The sequence below is a fragment of the Pundamilia nyererei genome, unplaced genomic scaffold (assembly GCF_000239375.1).
Source record: "Pundamilia nyererei isolate P.nyererei 1_Seehausen unplaced genomic scaffold, PunNye1.0 scaffold00121, whole genome shotgun sequence".
Taxonomy (NCBI): domain Eukaryota; kingdom Metazoa; phylum Chordata; class Actinopteri; order Cichliformes; family Cichlidae; genus Pundamilia; species Pundamilia nyererei.
Window position 1 is genome coordinate 308,324 of NW_005187522.1, and position 21,001 is coordinate 329,324.

Genomic DNA, 21,001 nt, shown 5'->3' on the forward strand with positions numbered 1-21,001 from the left:
AAAAAATCGCAATTAGATTATTTTCCATAATCGTTCAGCCCTAGTTTATACCGTATCTGAAGCCAAAGAAATTCACAAAAGTTTTCAGTGTCTCAGATATTAGGATTTCCAGTTGTTCTCTACCGCAACGCTATCTTTGTATTCCAGGCCACATGACGCGGTTTGAAGACACTTGAAATCTGATAACTATGTGCAAATTGCTGTTCTTTCACTCAACTTCACAAAGTGTTCTTCAGTCATTAAAATGGAACAAAAGTGGTACTTCTGACTAAAGAAACTTTCGCAAGCTTGCAGCGTTTCAGTTAATTAGCTACAGTTGACTACATTTGCGAGGAACATGACCGGTTGACTAAACTTTAAGTGAACTTTTTTTCTCCTCCAGCTTGTTAAGACATTAGCTGTGCGAGTTATCATTAAAAGTGTGAATCTTGTAATTTGGAAATTGCAGACTTTCAAAAGCCTGAATAAACTTCAGTATTTCTGTAAGCGAAAATAATAATAATAACCCTAAACATACCACAATTTAAGCCTAATTAAGGGTTATATAAGTACATCAAATCTCTTTTAATGTTCCAATTTGAATTAGTATCTTTGTTCTGAAGCTAGTTAAGGATTATAGCACTTAATATGTGAGCGGCTGAGTCAGGTGAAGTTATTCTTCTGTGCTAAGAGGTTAGGCTGTAGCTTTGGTGGCTCTGAGCTTTGGCTCCAAGGTTAAGTGGCCTTGAAGCTAAAGAAACACTGTTCAGCAGTCACCTCCCATTAAGTAACAAAACACCCGACAAAGAAACTGCAGCACAAATCCCCTGCTCGGCCCGTTTGTTGTTCTCTATGAATAAATGAGCCCTAACACAACGACTGCACATTTCTCTTTGTGTGTAGCTCAGTGCAGCTCTGCACCACAGAGTAAATAAAAGATTGAAAACATGCCGACTGTTGGGAATAGCACCAAAGGAGCCCAACACAGCCTGATCGCAATCGCAATGTGCAAGCAGCAAGGCAGCGATTATATCAGCAACAAAATCAAAAGCTACACTGCACTGAGACCTAGAGCGTTACTGCTGTAAACCCTTTGAGCCTTTCTACTTAAAATCCAGCTAAAGGTCGACAGCGCCAATAAACAACAAAGCAAGCAAAAGACATTAGACGCCCAATTTGTTTCATCAAACTGGGACCAACAAAATCACTTCTCGGATTGTGAATTGCTGTGTTACAACCACAACAACACAGCAATTCAAACTTCCTGTTTGTCAACCATCACATCGATCCATTTATATGAATGGATGGTGCACTGACTTTCTTGGAACAAATAAACAGGACTCACGGAAAGCTAATGCTGAGCCAGAAGAATCAGACCTGAAACAATCAATATTTATATTTATACTGTACAGTTAAATTCTATTTATGTGTCTGGAGCAACAATGTTAGAAGAAATCAAATGCAAATATGACAATTATAATGACCTATATTACTAGAAATCACGAGGATGAGTCAGCTGCTTTTCAGAATCCAGACATCCACTGCAGAAGGAGGTCTAGCTAACAGAAGTTTTAGCACAGACGAGATAACCAGCTGGTGACAGCAGCATGTGAGCTGTGTGGGCACGGCAGCACTACGACTGGCAGTTAGTCAAAGTCGGTTATTATCAATAGCAAAAAAAAAAAAAAAAAAAAAAAAAAAAAAAAAACTAGATTAGAAAACTGTTTTGGAAAACCAAATATGCTGGGATAGAAAATAATATTCTCCAGATTCATTTTTTTAAATTTGTCTACTAAATTACTAGTATAACAAAATACTTACGCAGATATTTCAATGCAGAAACTCTATACTGCTAGCAAGCTGACCAAACCCCCCCCCCCCCAAAAAAAAAAAAACAGGTCCAAGTGGATTTTATGGGAACAATGATTTTTATTTTGATGCCACCAAAATGTACATTTGCCGTTTAGGCCTCCCCTTTAATGCTCTTAATGTTTCTAATGTGTGATGGATCTGAGCTGTGTCCAGGTCAGTTCAGCACTCAGCCTGCTCCGCAATGGAGTTGTGTTTTTGTAATGAATGACATCATCTTCCTAGGCCTTTCCTGAAAAAGAAACCACACAATTGGCAGAATAAGCTGCTCGGAAAACCTATATTGTTGAAGTCCTTCAAGTGCAAGCCTCTCAGTTTGGCAAATATCTCGAACCAGCTCTGGGCACGTCATTGGTTACCAAGACATATTCACCCAAAATAGACTATAAAAAACAAAACAAAACAAAAAAACCCAAACACTTGATACTTTTACTGACTTTCTACCAACAAAAACATAACTCACATTTAAAGTCACATGCCTCTCTTTTATGATGTCCATGATTTTGTTTAGCAATAATGGAGCCTCCACAGATGTATAAAGATGCCATGTGCACTAATGCACCTCCATAACTTATCAATACTGACTTTTGAACATTGATGACGTGCTTGCATATACTCCCCACTTCTGTGTTTTTTCTCTGGAAGCTCTGGGTTCCTTCTCATTCATAAAACAACACACAACATCAAACTGTTGCACAACTCTTAATCACAAGATCAAGTAAAGAAGTAAAAGTCAGATTTTTACCAGTCAGATTTGCTAAATACTAGGAATCTTATTTTCGTTGGCATTTTGTCACATTTTCATGAGAAACGGGAAGTGTTACATTCCAAACTCGTCCCGCCTTTCTACAACACTTAATTAGTTCTGTTTGGATCTCATCTCTCCAGAACATGTTGGCCTTGACAAGTCTTGATACATTACATTATATTTTTTGTCCTTGTGCATTAGTTTTTATTTAGTTATCCTCTTGTTTGAGTTAGGAAAAAAAATGGTTGTTGACAGAAACTATGACTAACATATCATTATCTAATTTGTTATACTTTTTTCCCCATTGCACAACCTTTTTGGTCTATTGTTTCACTTCCCCACCTTTTTTCAAAACGTGCTGCTTCATCTGTCCGATACACAAAGTGCAGAACCTTAGAGCTGACCTGGAACAAATCTGTGAAAACATTTCTGAAAAAACATCCAAAATTCTGTTTGTTTTGGAAGCAGCACTTTAGCCTGCCGCTAATAGCATAAAAACTGATGAAGAAGAATGCAAGCGGCATGTCTACTTTAAGATGAAGGGTCAATAACTGGAAAGATGAAGACCAAATCAAGTTAAATCGGTATGGATCACTGTATCAACATAAAAACAGATTTAAAAAAATCTAGACAAAAGCATGGCTTTCTCTTGTGAAGACTACCGTTTTGTTCCCAAAGTCACAGATATGTTTAAACAACCTTTGCTGTTTATACCATTATGATTTCATATTATTTGCTCTCTAAGACAGTAATGGATGGATAACAAGCCTGAGCAAGCCTGAATGTCAAACTGGCTCAACAGCCACAAGTTTCACTTTAGATCTCAAGAATTGGCCTGAAGCAGAATCTAGACATAACACAGCAGCAACTTATCAAATACAAATCTTCAACGATGCCTTAAAAACATGTGGAATGTGATTCCTTTAGAACTGGAACTGGCTTTTCTACTGTCCATGTCAAAATATGCCCCAACATCATTGGAGTTGTCCATCATATTCTGGTTCAGTTCTTTCTTGGGGGGGGTGTCACATAACAAATGAACCACCCAGTTTTTCTTTAAAACTTAAAACTGGGAAATGTGCTCTGAGAAAAGGCAGAAACTTCACCTCTCCCTCTGGCTTTCTCTTTTGTCTGCCCCCACCTTTTGTTATGGACAAAGAGAAAGGATTTTGTGGTGCTCCCCCACAGATCACATCAGAATCCCCCGAACTATACGATCCCATGCATATTCCTACAACACCAACAGCACAAAAGCTTATAAGGGCCCAGAACTGTTCTTACAGTGGCACCCAACAGCCAACTATCAATCAAATGCTCCAATTAAATATTCAAAACAACCAGATGGCCCATAGACAAACATTTACAAGTACAGCTGGCATGAATAGAAAATGGTATCATTACAACAGCTTAGCCAAATCATTGTACTATACATCAATTGCAGTTTTGTAAAAGGAAAAAAAAAAAAAAAAGCCCGATAATGCATGTCACAAAGATAAATATTACTACCAGTGTTTTCTCTAGTGTGACAAATCTGCCAACAGCAATGACAGCTTAAATCGCCTTCACAGCAAATCAAATTACAGGCAGATTACTGTATCTTCTCTCAGATGGCTTCCTAAATGAGGCTGTTACACACACAATGAGTTTAGCTGAAAGAAATGTGCCATTTTTCTGGTGGTTCCAAGGGGCACGGTAAATGGTGCCTCAAGCCCATACAGTGATTTGGGTCATGATCTGATTTAAGATGGATAATGTATAGTGCATGCTACCATTGTGTTATTGCCCTGTGCAAACTATACATTCTGAAAAACTCAATTTTTCGTGAAGCTGAGCTATAATTTTTTTTTTTTTTTTTTTAAGAAATGGGAGTATTTTGTCAGCTCACAAAGGACGTCTTAGTCCCATAGTTTCTCAAAAACATAACATAACAGCAATTTTGACAAAACTGGGCATGCTGATCTGGCATCGGCCTGATCCTGTCTCAAAAAGTTTTACTAGATAATCAGCAACACTGCACTGCTTTACAGGCAGAACTATTTGTTCTACAGTTTAACAACAGGAGCAGCTAGCAAAAGAGCTATGCTCAAGTTTTGCTACAGCGTGAAACCTACGTTGTGACCTATGACATAACCACAAAACCCTCTGAACTCTATGCTGTAACCTGACGCGCTCCTATAGAGAACCGTGATTACACGTCAGGTCAGCACAGCCCTCAACTATTGTGATTAGCCTGTTCAGCACCGTCGATTCTTCCTATTCAAGTCTGGCTAGTTTTTTGCCAGTTTTTTTTTTAATTATCAGTAAGAGAATAACAATCATCACCTCAGTATAAAGAACAATAATCGTAGTATCAATATAAGGGCTTACAAATGTTAGCAGATTCCTGCAGGCAGATTACTAAAACTATCGGAATAGAAGAGATCGTAAAAAAAATAAGTACAACAGGAATAGACAAATACAAATAGACACAAGAATGAAAAAACATATTAATCTTGGCATTAAAAAAAAAAAGTCTATCGACTGGCACCACTTGGAACAACCACAGTAATTAAACAAGCCGTGCACTACACATCAGCATAGGTGTGGGCAACATCATATCATGTAACGAGCCTATGATCTATGGCATTATGAGTTAGAATATTCAACTGGAACAATCCCCAAAAACTTCCAACTTGAAAATTCAAAGACACCCGACCAACACGGACATCACCATCCAAGATGGAAGCAGTGCTTGCAAACAGCAGTAATACTGCTAAACCTGTAATCTGAACTATATTTTTATTGTGTACTGATTAGTCGTTAAAGAGAATGCAATCATAGTACAATTAGAATTAAGCATGTCCTATTGAGAAATGTTACAATTACATTAGATTATTTTTAAATTTTCAAATTCAAATGTTCGTGAGTCATTATTTTAATTTGCTGTGGGACGAGACAACAGGGTGACATTCACAGGTGAGCAGACTTGAGGAGGTGAGGTAGTGGAGCCTGGTGCAGGAGGTTTGCCCACAAGAAGTGGAGATAAGAGTTATTGAAACAATCGTTGGCACACTAGTCGACTACCAAAATAATCATTAGTTGCAGTCCTAGTTTGCATTAGCAAAAGCTGTTGTGATTACTTGCCAAACTTCCTGTAGATTTGTAACCTATAAATTCCTTTTAGGTAAGAACTGGAAATTATTCCAGTTGGACCAGGAAGGGCATCAAGCGTAAAGAAAAAAAAAATTGCCAAATCAAACATACAGAGTTGCCTGCTGCGGTGATCCTTTGTGAATAAGCGAGCAGTTAAAAGTAGCTTCTTTTATAGACTGTATCCAGACAAGTTATTTTGACAAGTGTCACTTGTTGGCAGATGATAGCTGTGGTGGTCTCGCCTATCATTAAATGTTGTCTGAAATAAACTACCCACTAATGTTGCCAAACAGCGCCACAAAGGGTGGCCCCACATCCGCTGGTGCGTGCCAGGCTTTGTTGTTGTTCCAGCTGGTCGTGTTGTTTTTAAACCACCACCTCAGCGATAGCGCAGAACCTCTGATTTCCAGAGAAGATCAGACTTTCCGGAGAATTCTTTAAAGGAAAAAAACAAACAAATTCTGATTTTCTTTGCTTGTCTTTTTTGACATTTTCTTCTCCTAGACCAGCACTTATGCTGTATAGAAGTCTGAGTGGCGACACCCATCACTCAGAAGAACACTACAGTGAGTATGGCACACCCTCAGCGGCTGTATACGTGGTGACTGAGCTGTGGTGTCATCACAGCTTGCGTCAAACATGATCAATAAAGTGACCTTAATAATGTTGATGCATTATAAATCATGTTCGAGGATTTTTTGTGAGTTATTTTGTGGTCTCTTTGATTTCTTTATTAAAAAAACAAACAAAACTGAAGCACTGATTTGGACATTGATTACCATGGCAGTGCTTGAAGCTTTGATGCACTTAGGTCAACAACATTAATTGAATGGTATTTTTTTTTATATTTACCATAACCCTTCACGTTCATTCAATTTTATTGATCTTCCTTCAGATCAAACGGACCATTTACAGAAATGAAAAATATGTTAATTTAGAAAACAAATGGTGCAATAATAAAGAACGACAATACTGATTAGTTGCATTGCACTTCAAACAACCACCACTGTGTGGAATAACAGAAGAAAAGGAAATATACTTATCCAGATACTCCCACGCATATTTATGAATAACTTTACTCCCAGCGACTGGTATGTGTTCAAACAAATGCTGGCAATAGACTGTATCCAGGGACATGCGACATGCAATGCTATGTGCCAGACTACCAGTGATGCTGATGCAGATTAAGGAGACACAGGCTGCTGCTTCCCAGAGGGGAAAATACAACAATGAAGCTGCACTACAGGTGGGAAGCTATTTGCTGCGGCTGGCATGCATCAACATTCAAATTAAGAAAAATTCCAGCATTACAAACTGTTAGCCTTATACTTGTTATAATGGCACGAGTCAGCGAGCTACCACACAAGAGATAACCAGTTATACAGTCAGTACAGCAATTTGATGCAGATATCAGGCAGAAACTGTAAGCAGAGTAACTAAGCAAAAACAGGGAAAAGAAAACGTCATGCTAAATCTCAGATCTGTCAAACGAAAAGAAAACAAACTCAATCCTAATGGACAAACTGGTTTTAATTATTTGAGGGCTTTTTTTTTTTTTTTAAAAAGAAACAAAACAAATGTCTGCTCTCAGAAAAATGGTTCAGTACAGCTCTGTATAAATGCGATATTCATGCATTATGTCCTGTGAGATGAAGCTCCTTACTCTGGCAACTGAGGTGACAGATCGCAAATGACGCAACTTTGGAGAAGACTTTGACCCTTACACAACTGCCTTTCGCAAACTTTGCAGTCACTTGGGACATTTCTGTGACGCAGACTGGGCTTGTAGGGTGTATACCAGACACCGGAGCTCGACAGAGGATGTATTTTTTTCAGAGTGTAAGACTTTGTATATTAAGTCAGAATATGTAAGCCAGAATAGAGTGTAAATCTATATAAAAAAAACACTCAAGTACGGAAAGCTATCAGCAAAGGTTTTCATCGTTCAGTCTCTGTTTCTGACAGCTTTTTTTAAGGCAAAGTATTCTGGTAGCTTACAGGCTTATCAACATTGTATAAACCAGGTTTCTTCTAACTGGTTGCAATCTGGTTGGACCACAACTGTTTGCATTGGTAGTGATTGAGATTGCTATAATGGGCAACTATAAAATGACTGCAGTGTAATCCCACTAGACAACTGTCCATGTCAGACTAAAAGTGCTGTGTTTGTCACTGAAAGGCTCAGATGGTAGCTGTAAATGCCTGAATAATACTTGATGTTATCTTGCAGTGATAACATATGTACTGCTTCCAGGTCAGCAAACTCATTTCAGCTATAACATAACTTTTGTCTGTGAAATTGTAGGCAGATTATTTAATTTAATGGTCTGTCAAAGACAAGACATGTAATGTGTGGAGTAACCAAGGTAGCTGTTTGGGACCATTATTATTTTTGTCTTTTTATTAATGATCTTATTAAAATAGGCTCAGATTGCTATATATGCTGATGACTCAAGAGTTATTTATAGCGTCAACCGATAAGTTAAAGGAAACACGTAATGAGGAGTTGAAGGCTGTAGAAGATTGTGTGACAGATAATAAACTGGTGTTAAATGTTACCACCTGAGTGTTAAGAATGTTCCTATCGAAGAAAACTAAACTATTTGATATAATGGTGGATTGTAAATTAACATAGTCTGATAATAATGGAAGTAAAACAGGTGGAGGTTTGTCAGTCATTAGAAGAGCTTTAAAATGAACGACACGAGGTTATAAAATGCATTAGTGTGATCTGTTCCAGTGCTTCAACAAAAGGAATAAATAAGTTACAAATAGCTCAAAATGAATCTGCATGATGTGCACGGCAATGTTCTCACAAGTTAAATCAGTTTAAATATCTGTTAAAGCAGTATTAACAAATGGATAATGAAGACAGCTGATGGACACAGGATTTAAATATACTGTGTGAATATGAACGCAAACTTAAAGCCCTGATCTTAGAACCAAAGCAATAGATATAAGTTAGTTGTTTAAATTAAAATGTTCTTTTTATACAAAGAACCTGCTTGTTTTGTTTGCATGTTGCGATTGTTGGATTATGTGTGTAGGGACCCCAGGATAAATAGCTAAGCTAAAAATAGCTAACCTGAGGCTGATCTAATGGATCTAATGCTGCTAATGGAGATCGTGGTTAAACAAACTGGTCATAACTCAGGAAGGTCAGTTATTTACTCATTTTAAATAAAATAAAAAATAAAAAAGGCATTAATGTTTGCAAATGTCATCTGACAACAATAACATGGAAGTGACCAGAGAGTGAAACTTGGCACAGAGCAGTACTGACCACTATTTCACAACTTATAGAGACAAATATAGACTGAAGCCCTATTTGGAACATTGCATAAAGAAAAACCTTTGTATTGAAATACTCAAATACCTGGAGGGCCAGATTATTAGAGCAGGTACAATTACAGAGAGAAGCATGTTTATACTCTATATCCAAGAATAGATGAAAACGTGCACCAATTTCCTTATGGTTATGTGATCCAGGTAGTGGATTAACCCGATCAGCTGGAAATCCTTAAACATGAGTTGTTTTTGAACTTTTTGGACACTAAAAACAAAAATCGAAAAAACTGAGTCATAGTGGTGTAAATGAGACAAATGCAGAAAAAAACCTCACATCTGAAAAGTTTGAAAACCAGCAATCGTTCAGTATTTTTTTTATAGATTCTTCAGATGAATTCATCAATCACTCCAGCCTTGCTTATTTGTTTTTCATTGATCTTTTCAGCACCATAAAAAAGTTATTAATGAGCATGTGCAATATGCATAAGTAAACATTATTTCTACAGCCAAACTGCTCATTCTGATAAAGATAAAGCCATTACATAATATTAAAGTTAATCGCCTTGGTTTTTAACGCCAGCCACAAGCACTGAGCAATGAAAATATACAAGGGCCTGAAAACCCATTACTAAAGCATAACGCAGTAATTGCCCTGGCACACTCTCTGAGGCCCAGCTCGGTCTTATCTTCAGGGCAGCCTGCCATCTCTGCCAATCACAGCGAGAGGAGGGGACTGTCGGGGAGCTAGGAGATGAACTTCCTTCCGAATCCATTCATGCCATCGAGGCCACCTGCTGTGCCCGTCAAAGGCTAGAGTGAGGCTGGGAAAGAGAAAGAGCCATCTTCAAGCTATTAAAAAGAAGAGCTCTTCTTGTTCCCTCTGCCCACGGTGAATTCTCCTCTTTTATTTTTCACCAAAAATCCAAACATTTGTTCAGATTGCCAACATGTGTGGAGCTGCCTTACGACTTCAGCCTTTCCACTTGTGGCACAAAAGACTGGAGGCTTCTAATCAGCAAACTTTAATGACAGTGTAGAGTCTCATTCGTGCCATGAGGACACTCAAAGAGTATGCAAGGATCCTTCAACCCAGTTAAAATTCAAGCTCCTGGACCGCAGCCAACACCACCTGTTAGTGCTCCTCACTCCTCTACCAACTGCCCTCTCCATTCCAGCTGTGTGTGTATATGTGTGTGTTTGTGTCTGTGTGAGAAGGAGACACAACTGTCCAGCCAACTGGGGCTGTACTAACAGAGGGATTACCGTGGCACCAGAGTATATAAGCACACCGACAGACACATGCAGAGTCAGGGGCAGTAAATGTTAGGATACATACACAATCCAACACAGCAGCATGCCTGAAAATCTTACACACGTGTGTATAAGTCTGAGGAACAGAGCTGCACTATCACAATAAAAGCACGCAAGAGCAAAGTTGGCATCAAAACACTGGCCATTTAGAAAAATCTGATGAGTGCCTTGCATTAAAAGGCCTATCACAGCTGAGGCCTAAAACAGCTGATGCATGTGTGGAGAGGGAGACTGGGTGAGGCACAGAGATAGGGACAGGGTGGTAAACTTTTATTGTATGAAAAGAACCAAAATATGTAGTTGAAATAAAGATTTCCAAGATGTAAATGAATAAATAATACCTCTCATCATAGCTACAACTCTGCTCTCGTCTTGTCCCAGGACGGTTTTGGAGCCTTTCCAAACAGCTGTCCTCTCCAACACAGGACCGAGCCCCCCACCACCCCACCGGGGTCTTAAACGCGGATTAATAATGAAACATGCTTTTACGACAATGTAACACAGCGAGGAAACTCCTCTGGTCCCTTCCCAACTTTCTCCAAGTGTCACAAACACAACGAGGCCCTGCTGAATCGACTTCCAACGTAAAATGTCAGTTGTTGGCGAGCGTTTCTTACCTCAAAAGCAACCGTAGCAGTGTGGTGGGTCGGCTACATGCGTCCTGTGAGCCTTTTTCCCCCCCAGCGTTTTCAATTTCACGTCGACAACCTTAAGTGGAAACGGGCGACACGAGCAGACTCTACTAACGTGGAATCTCAGTCTTCCGTCTGTCCCATACCGATTAACTACTTCACGAGCACTGAGCCCTTCACTGGGATCCTTTTTTTAAATTAAAATTCCCTCAAAGCGAGGACACGCCGCCAGCTGACAAAGACTACTTAATATGGCGGTGGAGGCGCTGAGCAAAGCAGTTTAAAATATCAGAAATCACCGCCTGCCGATAGGTCAGGGTTGCCACGAAAGACACACAACAATAGCCGGACTAGGACCGAGGAACAGACGAGGCCAAAGAAGGAATCATGCTGCCTTCACTTGCTCAGATTAGACTCGAACATCGGCAAATCCCAACTTCAAACGCCAATCCGACCTCCAGTTTGAGAGGCAGCATAATATAAATATCCATTCTTATCCAGTGTTACTATATATATATATATAATAGCGCGGTTTGTTTGTTTGTGTATACTATAATGAGGATTGAAGACGCTTATGTTATAATAATAATAATAATTATTATTAATCTGACCATTATTTTTCTGAATGTTTGGCCTTTGTTTCTTTAAAAATGCGATATCACCAAATTGCTTCTTCTAATTGTCAAACTGTACGAAACCCAAAGAATTTTAGCTTGCTCACAGAAGTACAGCAAATAACCACACCGAGGATAACTTCAAAGTAATTACTTTTGTCTGTCAGTGAACTACTCATGTGTAACGGATATCTTACTCCGTGGTATATTTTGTACTGCAACAAGATAAAGAGTCTTTTAATCTGAATAATTCAATTATTTGGTCATTAAAAAAGACAAATCAAACTTTTATCTAGCCCACGCCTGGTCATGTCGACGTTTTGTTATTTCCGATAGAACTTGAAGGTATCATTGTGTCCTATTGAACGGTTTTCCCGTGTGCCCAATATGGCCGACATCCCTGTAAAGGAGAAAGCCCACCATCTGCCCGGACAGCTAAAGCGTTTTCAGTTATGCTCTCCAACAATCTCCATTCATTCTTCTTTTTTTTAAAAGATGTATTATTTGGCCATAAAAATAAAGCGCAGTCGCATCGTGGTGTTCACCTCTGAACTTTGTTCATATTGCGCAGGCATTTAGCGCCATCTGGGTTTTACAAACGGTTAAAAGAGGTGTGTTCACGCAGATACTTGAGTTAACAATAGGTGTAAAAGACTGCGTGTTTCAGCGAGGCTGTCTGCGAAGCACAGACTGGAAAATCATAGTGTGTAAAACACTTATTAAAATATTCATTGTTACCATAAGATTTCTAAACTTACACAGAGGCGGTAGTTTAAAAAAATCATATTTAAAATAATTTCAAAATATTTAATGAGAAAAGGAAGGAGAGCGGGAGGCTAATGTTGGGCTTTCATCTTGAACACCTAACCAAAAGCTGACTACAGACACAGCGGGAGTGTGTCTGTAAAGGGATGAAACAATTTTCAAGTGATTTGCTGACCCCTACTGACTCTAACTACACAGTGCGCAGGCGCCACAGCATGCCCCCCAGATGCTTTTTTCCTAGAAAGTGGCTCCCTCTGCAAAACACTTCGGATGCATACGAGCAAGGATTCTCAGAGTTTGCACGGTCACTGTTTGTCATCATGCAATGATTTCCACTGCTCGATATCTACATTTTGTTTTTTTCATCGGTCAGATTTAATATTATATTTTATTATCGGTTAGCCTGTAAAGTTAAATAATTAATCTATATAGCATCAAATCACGACAACGGTCATTTCAAAGCACGTTATATTTTAAGGTAAAGACCTTACAGCAATACAGAGAAAACTCCACCACCCACCAATCAGACCCCCCCCCCCAAATGGAGCAAGCGCTTAGCGACAGTGGGAGGGGAAAACTCCGTTTTAACAGGGAGAAAGCTCGGGCAGAACCAGGTTCCGAAAGGGGCAGCCATCTCTCGTCACCAGCTGTGGGTGAGGGGACAGGCAGGACAAAAAAGAACAATATTTACAGTAAACATCCATGCTCAGATTAAATATCATGCGAACCAGTTATTGGGGTGGAAATAAACACAACTGTTGCTCAAACACGTTGGTTAAATTCCATTCAGGGCAGCGGATGTGCAATTAATTTTCCCTAAGGGTCACATAAGAAACTGGGACTGTGGAGGAGGGCTGCAGCAATAAGCTACACTCAGTTCTGCTCAGTCTTAATTTGATCTCTTTATGAGCTTATTGGTGGTGCCCTCCATTAATTGCTGACCTCCTGATTCAGGGGTATCAGCCAATGGGCCGTGCATGGCTTGCAAGGAGATGCAAGATTAATAGCATTTCAAAATGTCCTTAAGAAAGCCTTCCTCTTATTTTTGTAATAAGGTCATTATATGGGGGAGTAGCATTTGCACTAGTGGCAGCTATAGTCCAAATAACCTGATGAGGAAGTTTGAAGCTGTTGTGGAGAGGCCACTGAGCAATATACCATTATCCATCATAGATAATCCTGACCACCCCACCTCACCCTTCTTCTTCTTCTTCTTCTTCTGATTATTATTATTATTATTATTATTATTATTATTATTATTATTATTATTATTATTATTATTATAGCAGTAGTATTGTAGTAGTAGTTCAGTACTGCCCCAATTCCAAAAAAGGTGGATATTGTGAATAAAACGAGAATGCAATCATTTGCAAGTCATTTGCAAATCTCATATACCTATATTTTATTGACCATAGAAAACTGAGCTGAGATGTTTTACTACTTCATGATAAATGTTAGCTCATTTTTATTTCATGGCAGAAACACTATTTAAAACAGTTGGGACAGTTTAACAAAAAGTGGAACTAAAAAGAAACACGTGGAGCAACATTTTGCTACTAATTAGGTTGATTTACAAGAGGTTGGCAGTATGATCGGATATGAGCCGTGATTGGACAGGAAACGTGACCGGGTATAAAAAGAACCTCTTAGAAACAGAGTTTCTCAGAAGAAAGGACAGATGGAAGATCACCAGTTTTCAACAAAACTGTGTCTACAAATTGTGGAGCAATTTCAAAATAATGTTCTTCAATGTAAAAATTTGAAGATTGTGAATATCTATATATCTACAACAAATAACATAATCAAAACATGAGAATTTGAAGAAATCTCTGTGTGCAAGGGGTTGAGAATCAATACTAAATACCTGTTATTTTCAGAGAGACATAAAACCTTTTGGGATTGGGTTAGGAAGGTAATCTAGTGCAAGAATCTATGAAATCAAACAAGCAAAGCTACCTGTGACCCCTTGTGAGTGAGGGAGCAGTCGAAAGTAGCATTTCTATGCAAAAAAGAAGCCGTATGCCGATGAAAATTAGCCTAAATCTGGCATATTTACATGATGAATTTAAGTTCTCATGTTAATTAATAGACATGATCTCTTTAAATAAACATAAACATAAGCTTGTGCTACCGTCTTGTCCTTTGGACCAAAGCTAATTTAAAATGGACTGAGGCAAAAGTGGAAATCTGTTCTGTGTTCAGATGAACTGAAATGTAAAATTTGAACCTGTGTCTCTGATAGTATGGGGGTCCATTGTAATTGGCAGCTTTCACAGCTGGAAAGACCAGATGTGTGCTGCACATCAATGCTGAAAGGTATATGCAACTTTTAGAGCAACATGTGCATCCAGATTACATGTTTTCCAGGGAAAGCCTTCAGTAAGAGAATGCTAAACCTGGCTCTATTAGAAAAGAATCCCGTGGAGACCCTTTCACCAACCGAAGAAATTAATGAAACAAATATGACAAAGACTGTTGAGTAACTAGAATCCTATAGCAGACAAGAATGGAACATTTCTCTCCCCAAAGACCAGCAACTGGTCTCCTCAGTTCACACTTGTCTACAGACTTTTTAAAAAAAAGAAAAAAAGAAGACGTGTTGCCATAGGGTGGTCTGTTTTCTATGGTCTTTTGCAAAATATGGCTTTTGAGATCACTGAATCATTGAATTCGGTTTTATTTACATTTGATAAAGCACATAAACTGTTATTATTACTGCATTGTATTATGTAATAGATAAACATGGACTGAAGGGAAATCTGAATTTGGGCACTTTAAATCTTCCACGGATAACAAATCGGACAGAAATCTGTAGAAAAGCTGTTGAACATATATCCCTTGTCCTTATCTATGATCTCTCTGTGGTGTTGTGTGTTTCTGATTCTGATGGCCGATGTTTAGCAACTCACAGAGGTTCCAGCTCGAAAAAAAGAGTACTTCAATTATGGGTCAGCCATATAGGGAAACTGGCCTTTATGAGCCTTCACTAAACTGTAGGTGCAGTGACATTCAAAGCCACGCTGGAGTAGCTCCATTTTACGCGTCTGTGTTTTAAATGCAAAATAACCCTCTCAGTTGTAATGTCATGCCGAAATCACACGAATTTTAAATGAAGCTCTCAGTTAAGCTGTTTCACTAACAAGGTGACACTTTATGAAGAGGAATTACTGGTGTGAGGATTTGCTCCACTTCTCCCTTCTTTCTTTCCTTCTGTGTGCTTCTGTGATGATGACTAAACCTCGGTAGACTGGCTCAGCGTGTTTGTCCTCTGTCCTCATGATGGCGCCGTTTGCTCAGGCTACGGAGCTGCATGCTACCTGCTGTACCCGGCCTAATATTAGCAGTCTGCTCCAGTTGAAACGCATGGGCTTTAAGTTGTTGTCTTCATATGAATCAAGGAGAGGTTCTAGATAGCCCCCCTCCCGCAGTGACTGGCTCTTTTCGTCATATTGCGTCAGCGTAAACAAAACGCTGACGTGAATGTCTCCGTCTCCCCTCTTTGGCAAACTCTTCAATTGGTTGGTGAGCTATATATCTGATTCAGTGGGGGTGCATAGTTAAACCTAAGCGTCTCCTGACCTCTCCATTTGGCGAATATTACCAGTCCTCACGAAAAATATTCAAGTTTGCTAGACCGGCCTCCGAACCTCCAAAATGAAAAGTCTCATGTATGGAGTAAAAAAGACTGCCAAGTTTTGCTCCAGTCATCTGACTGCGGCATTAGAACAAACAATAAAGAGAAAATAGCTCAGAAGCTGCAGATACAGAGAGGTTCGACTTACTCTCCACGAGCTCGAAATTAGACGTCACCAGTCCACTATGGGTGGAGAGGATTAGGCCTTCTTCTTGGTTATTTGACACATGTTCTATATAACAAGCATTGCATCGTCGTTTTTCGTTTAAACACATCAATCAGCAGATTGTAATGACATAGATAATTTGAGAACAATGCTGGGAAAACGTGAATCGTTTATTCGGCCACGCAGACTCTCCGAACCAGCATCCTGCGTCACCAGCCGTTGTTCAAATCCGATTATGTGCCTCGTTTATTTCAACAATCCAGAGGTTAGGTTTAGACCTTAGCGTTCTCATTGCACGGCCATTAAAGCCACCCCTCGACATCCAGTGAGCAATTATTGTAAACGATTAGAACAAAAAGAAAAGTGAATATAAAGTCTGAAAGCCGCAATTTGAGACGAGTCATTTCAGCACTGGACAGCTCCCGACTCCCCAGGGGCCTTGGACTTGGTCATCGGAAGCCTGATCACCCTCCATCAAAACCATCAAGTCATTTGAAACCACCAGCACCACTTCCCAGATCAGAGATAATCACTAAAGCGTAATTAACCTATCGGTGACGTGAAAGTTTTATTTATTTATTTTATATTTTAAAAAAAGAAGAAAAAAAAACAAGAAAAGCAGTAGTGGTTAAGGCGTTGACGAACTGATCTGTATTGGGCGTCACATCAAAACTTGATGATTTCATGTATGCATTCACAAGCGTCTCTCTCTCTCTCTCTCTTTTTTTTTTTTTTAAAAAAGAAGAAAGTTTGAAAGTAAACTTCCATCTTCGGAGGGAGGTGGGGGTGAGTCTGACGGATGCATCGATGAGGAAGGAACTGTACTATTATATTCCGGGAGGAAGACTTGATGACGTCTATAGCATCCTTAATGTGACTTATTGGAGGGAGGTGGAGGACGAGGAGGAGGAGGAGAAGGAGGGGGGCAAGGCTTGCGATACATGGATAAAAATCCAAGGCAATCACAGCACAGGACAAAAGTTTAGAGCAACGATATGTAGACGCACAGACAGCGCGCTCTCCCACCGAGTTTTTGTTTGGCTTTGCGACCGGTTGAGTCCTATTAATTGGGTATAAAAGTGAGATAGGCAGCACTGAGGGGAACATAAGGAGACGACGGAGGCGCTTCAGCCAGGGAAGAAGTGCCGTGAGAAAGATACCGTCTCTCTCTTTCTTTCTCTCTCACTCTCACACACACGCAGACACGCACTGCCACAACCGCGCCCGGTTCACAACCTACAGCACAGCCTCCTCTCTGCTTTCCTGCTATAGGTATGTGCTTTATCTGCGGACTGTCTTACAACTCGGAGAAATTTATGCCCCAGAGCGAGATAAAGTAATGGAAATTTTTCCCTTTTTGTGAACTGCGTGGAGATCTGCAATTTTTAGCTACTTTGACGCTGAACATAGAGGATTTGGTGTCATTACCGCAGTGTAACTTTTACAAGATGAGGTGAATAAAACACAAAATATCCAGTTTTTTCTTCCTACCCCTCGTTTTTAATGATCCTTTTTTGGTATAAGCCAGTGGACGCTATCTTTATCCAGTTAATTCAAACAGGTTCATGTTCGAACCAGCTTTTTAGTTTTATTAGTGGTGATAAAGTAGCACCGCCTTGTGATTTTGATACAACAAAGAAAAAGCCGCTTTATTGTCAGGTAACTGCTCTGTTTAATGTTGTGTCTGTTTCTCATTTCCTAACAGCATGGCCAGTTCGAGTAAAGCGACTTTAATCTTGCTCATCTACGGGATCTTTATGCACTACAGCGTCTTCTGCACACCTCTTGGACTAAGTTACCCCAAGATTAGGTAGGTTTCTGGTTTCTGGGTTGTTATCGTTGTCCTTTATGTTCTATTTGAAATGCTCCTCAGCAACACGTTTCATTTAATGTTGCTGTTACGTTTGCTGCAATCAACGAAAAAGAGGTTTGTTCACTTTATTTCAAATAAATGCGCGCAATTGCGCAGAAACTCCGCGCGCAAGTTTTAGAATCTCCCAGTTAAGCATGATGACAGAAGGACATGCAGGCTTTTAAACAATCAAATGCAAGGCTGGTGTGGAAAATGAGTATGGAAATTGCACAGGAGTATCTGTCCGGTGGGACGGTTCACGGAACTCCCCTTATTAAAAATGAGAATGCAGTCGATGCAATGGATAGCCCTCGGGATGACGGTGGACTGGCGTCACCAAGGAGAGGCGAGGCAAAACGAATAGGGGAGCTTTATCCATTTAAGATTTAGTCTTCTTCTTCTTTTTTTCCTTCTTCGGGAAAAGCATATCCATTATTTGGGCGTGGTTCTCGTTGATCAAATTATAAATAAATAAATACATAAAAAAGGTATTTTCTGAATTCTTTTTAATATTTTTGAGCTCCACGCCTACACTAAATGTGATCATTTTCACACCCATTGTTTCGAGTTTTAAATAATTAATAAGGTTGGAGCCGGCAGCATCAAGTGGAATATATATATTAAAAAAAACCGATTTCTTCCAGAAAGAAAAACATATTCAAAGAAAGAAAACAATACAGCAGGACGCATTTAATAAAATTCAAGTCATTATTTTCGCCAAATTTAAATTATTCGTTTTCTGGCTTATTTTTCTTTCTTTCTTTACTCTAAAAAGCCTCTTTCCCCCCGTTTTCACCCTTTTCCATTGCATTTAACCGCCCGCTGTTTTTAAAGGCAGATGCAGACATTTGGCATCCTTTCACTCCTGCGTCCACACGTGTGCATTGATCAAAATTGTGATGAATGTTCTTTCTTTATGCAGACTTGAAAACGACGCATTCGATGAGGACGGGAATTCGTTATCCGACATGGGTTTTGATAGTGATCAGATTGCTATACGAAGCCCGCCATCCTTAAACGACGACGCATACACCCTATACTACCCACAGGAGAAGAGGTAAATGCGCCTTCGTTTCACAGCCAAAGCCTTGGGCTGGATTCCAATTTAATGACTTTGTTGCTGTTTGCTATAATGTTTGCTTGCTTTATTTTTCCCAGAGTTTCTCATGTTATTTGTCCTGTCTTATTTTCATACCGAGTAGCCTAAAATGTTGATTCCCTGCAGTTGATAATCAAGAGAAAAAAAAAGAAAAAAAAAAGAAGGTCGGCAGATTCGTAAAGGATAGCCTTTAATCTCTTTCTTTCTTTCTTTCTTTCTTTCTTTCTTTCTTTCTTTCTTTCTTTCTTTCTTTCTTTCTTATTTATTTATTGCACTTGACGTGATATTGGACATGCGAGTGGGCGGGAACATTTTAGGCTACTTTTGATCATTTTGTCCGCGCTTTTTAATCTATATTTTTTTTATTTTGTTTTAATTTATTTATTTTTATTTTAGTCACTGACGATCTATGTGTTTTGGCGTTTTATCATCTCAGACCAGAAAGGCATGCTGAGGAAGAATTAGATAGAGCCTTGAGGGAGATCCTGGGTCAGTTAACAGCGAGACATTATCTGCATTCTCTGATGACAATTCGTGCAGGGTAAGGGCATTTCTTATTAGCGTTCACCTGCAGTCATCATTTTTATTTTTATTTTTTTTATGTTTCTGCGCTGCTCAAGTTCAGGCTGCTGTGTCACTGTCTGTCATTTTACGTGCGTGTGTGGTTTATTTCTTCTTCTTAAAAAAATGCTACCCCTCTATATAACGTCTGGACATTTTCATTCCACCGTTTTGCTCCTATTTTGATGTGGCGTGACATTGCATCCACGATTTATGTTCTTTAAGAATAAGATACTGAAATACAGCGCTATTTGTAGCCCTTGTCTTACCTATCAATTGATTTTGCTTTTACAAACATTAATGGGTGGTGGTGGGAAAAAAGCAAGCGTCAGAATATGTAATGGGATGTAAATTAATATTTGATAACCTTTCCAAAACGCTTAAATCACTAAATCTTTCCTCACACACATATATATATTTTAACGTAAAAAACAAAAAAATAAAAAAAATAAAAAAAAATAAAATAAAGGCCCATAAATGCATTATTAATGACTACTGGCCAGATGAAGAGATGATCAAAGTTGAAATGCCACATCAAAAAGAGCACAAACCAGTCAAGACCTCGCAGCTTTAACTAATGTCACTGTTGTTTTATTTATCTTCTGTATTTTTTCAGTGACGACAACAGCATGGAGGAAGAATCAGAGCCCTTATCCAAAAGACACTCAGATGGGATCTTCACTGACAGCTACAGTCGCTATAGAAAGCAGATGGCCGTGCAGAAATACCTGGCAGCGGTTCTGGGTAGAAGGTACAGACAGAGAGTTAGGAACAAAGGACGCCGGCTTGCCTATTTGTAGCGCTGTTAAGGCGCTCAAACTGCCCTCCTGTGTATATACATCCAGTCGTTAAATCGAAGTCATTCAGATATATCTGACCAACCAGTGGATTGCGCCTGTGTTCTTTCAACATGTATTTATGTATGAAGTAAAGCCATTAAAATGAATATTTTAATAATAATATCGGTTTTTTTTCTTTTTGTACAAAAGCACTTGATACCGCACAGTTATACTTTGTGGACCAATATTTTATTTTCATGTTTACGATGTTGAAAACAAAACAAAATGATAAAAAAAAAAAAAAAAAAAAAAAAACAAGAAAAAAAAGAGATAATTGTGCACCTTCAACATTATGCGCTTGAAATCTTTAAAAGTCATCTACATATGCAGAAAATAAATAGATTTTAAAAAGACAATCAAAGTATTGAATGTTATACTTATTTTTGTAACCAACGTTCTATTTTTTTAGTGTTGTTTGTTTTCCAAACAGGCCCAAAGAAGCAGTGAGCATGCTATGTGAGGCATATCCGGCTTATCCTAAATGATAGATGTTGCCCTTGTCCACGCTTCTC

The 21,001-nt window shown here is 39.0% G+C and overlaps 2 protein-coding genes across 3 annotated transcripts in view; one reads left to right on the forward strand and one right to left on the reverse strand.

Moving 5' to 3' along the window:
• Positions 1 to 11,339, reverse strand: part of yes1 (YES proto-oncogene 1, Src family tyrosine kinase) — a 37,269-nt gene extending 25,930 nt beyond the window's left edge. The window contains exon 1 of the mRNA XM_005742494.2: positions 10,945 to 11,339. The gene's annotated coding sequence lies outside the window, so the exon portion shown is untranslated. The remainder of the gene's footprint in view (positions 1 to 10,944) is intronic.
• A 6,080-nt stretch (positions 11,340 to 17,419) lies between these two features.
• Positions 17,420 to 20,529, forward strand: adcyap1b (adenylate cyclase activating polypeptide 1b). 2 transcript variants are annotated; one of them, XM_005742495.2, is made up of 5 exons: positions 17,420 to 17,591; positions 17,844 to 17,948; positions 18,913 to 19,047; positions 19,526 to 19,630; positions 20,267 to 20,529. In XM_005742495.2, the coding sequence occupies exons 1-5, from the start codon at positions 17,587 to 17,589 to the stop codon at positions 20,448 to 20,450; spliced, it is 534 nt and encodes a 177-aa protein (XP_005742552.1). In that variant the 5' UTR covers positions 17,420 to 17,586; the 3' UTR covers positions 20,451 to 20,529. The 2 variants fall into 2 exon arrangements, with proteins under 2 accessions (XP_005742552.1, XP_005742554.1); XM_005742497.2 differs by lacking the exon at positions 19,526 to 19,630.
• The last annotated feature ends 472 nt before the right edge of the window (positions 20,530 to 21,001 follow it).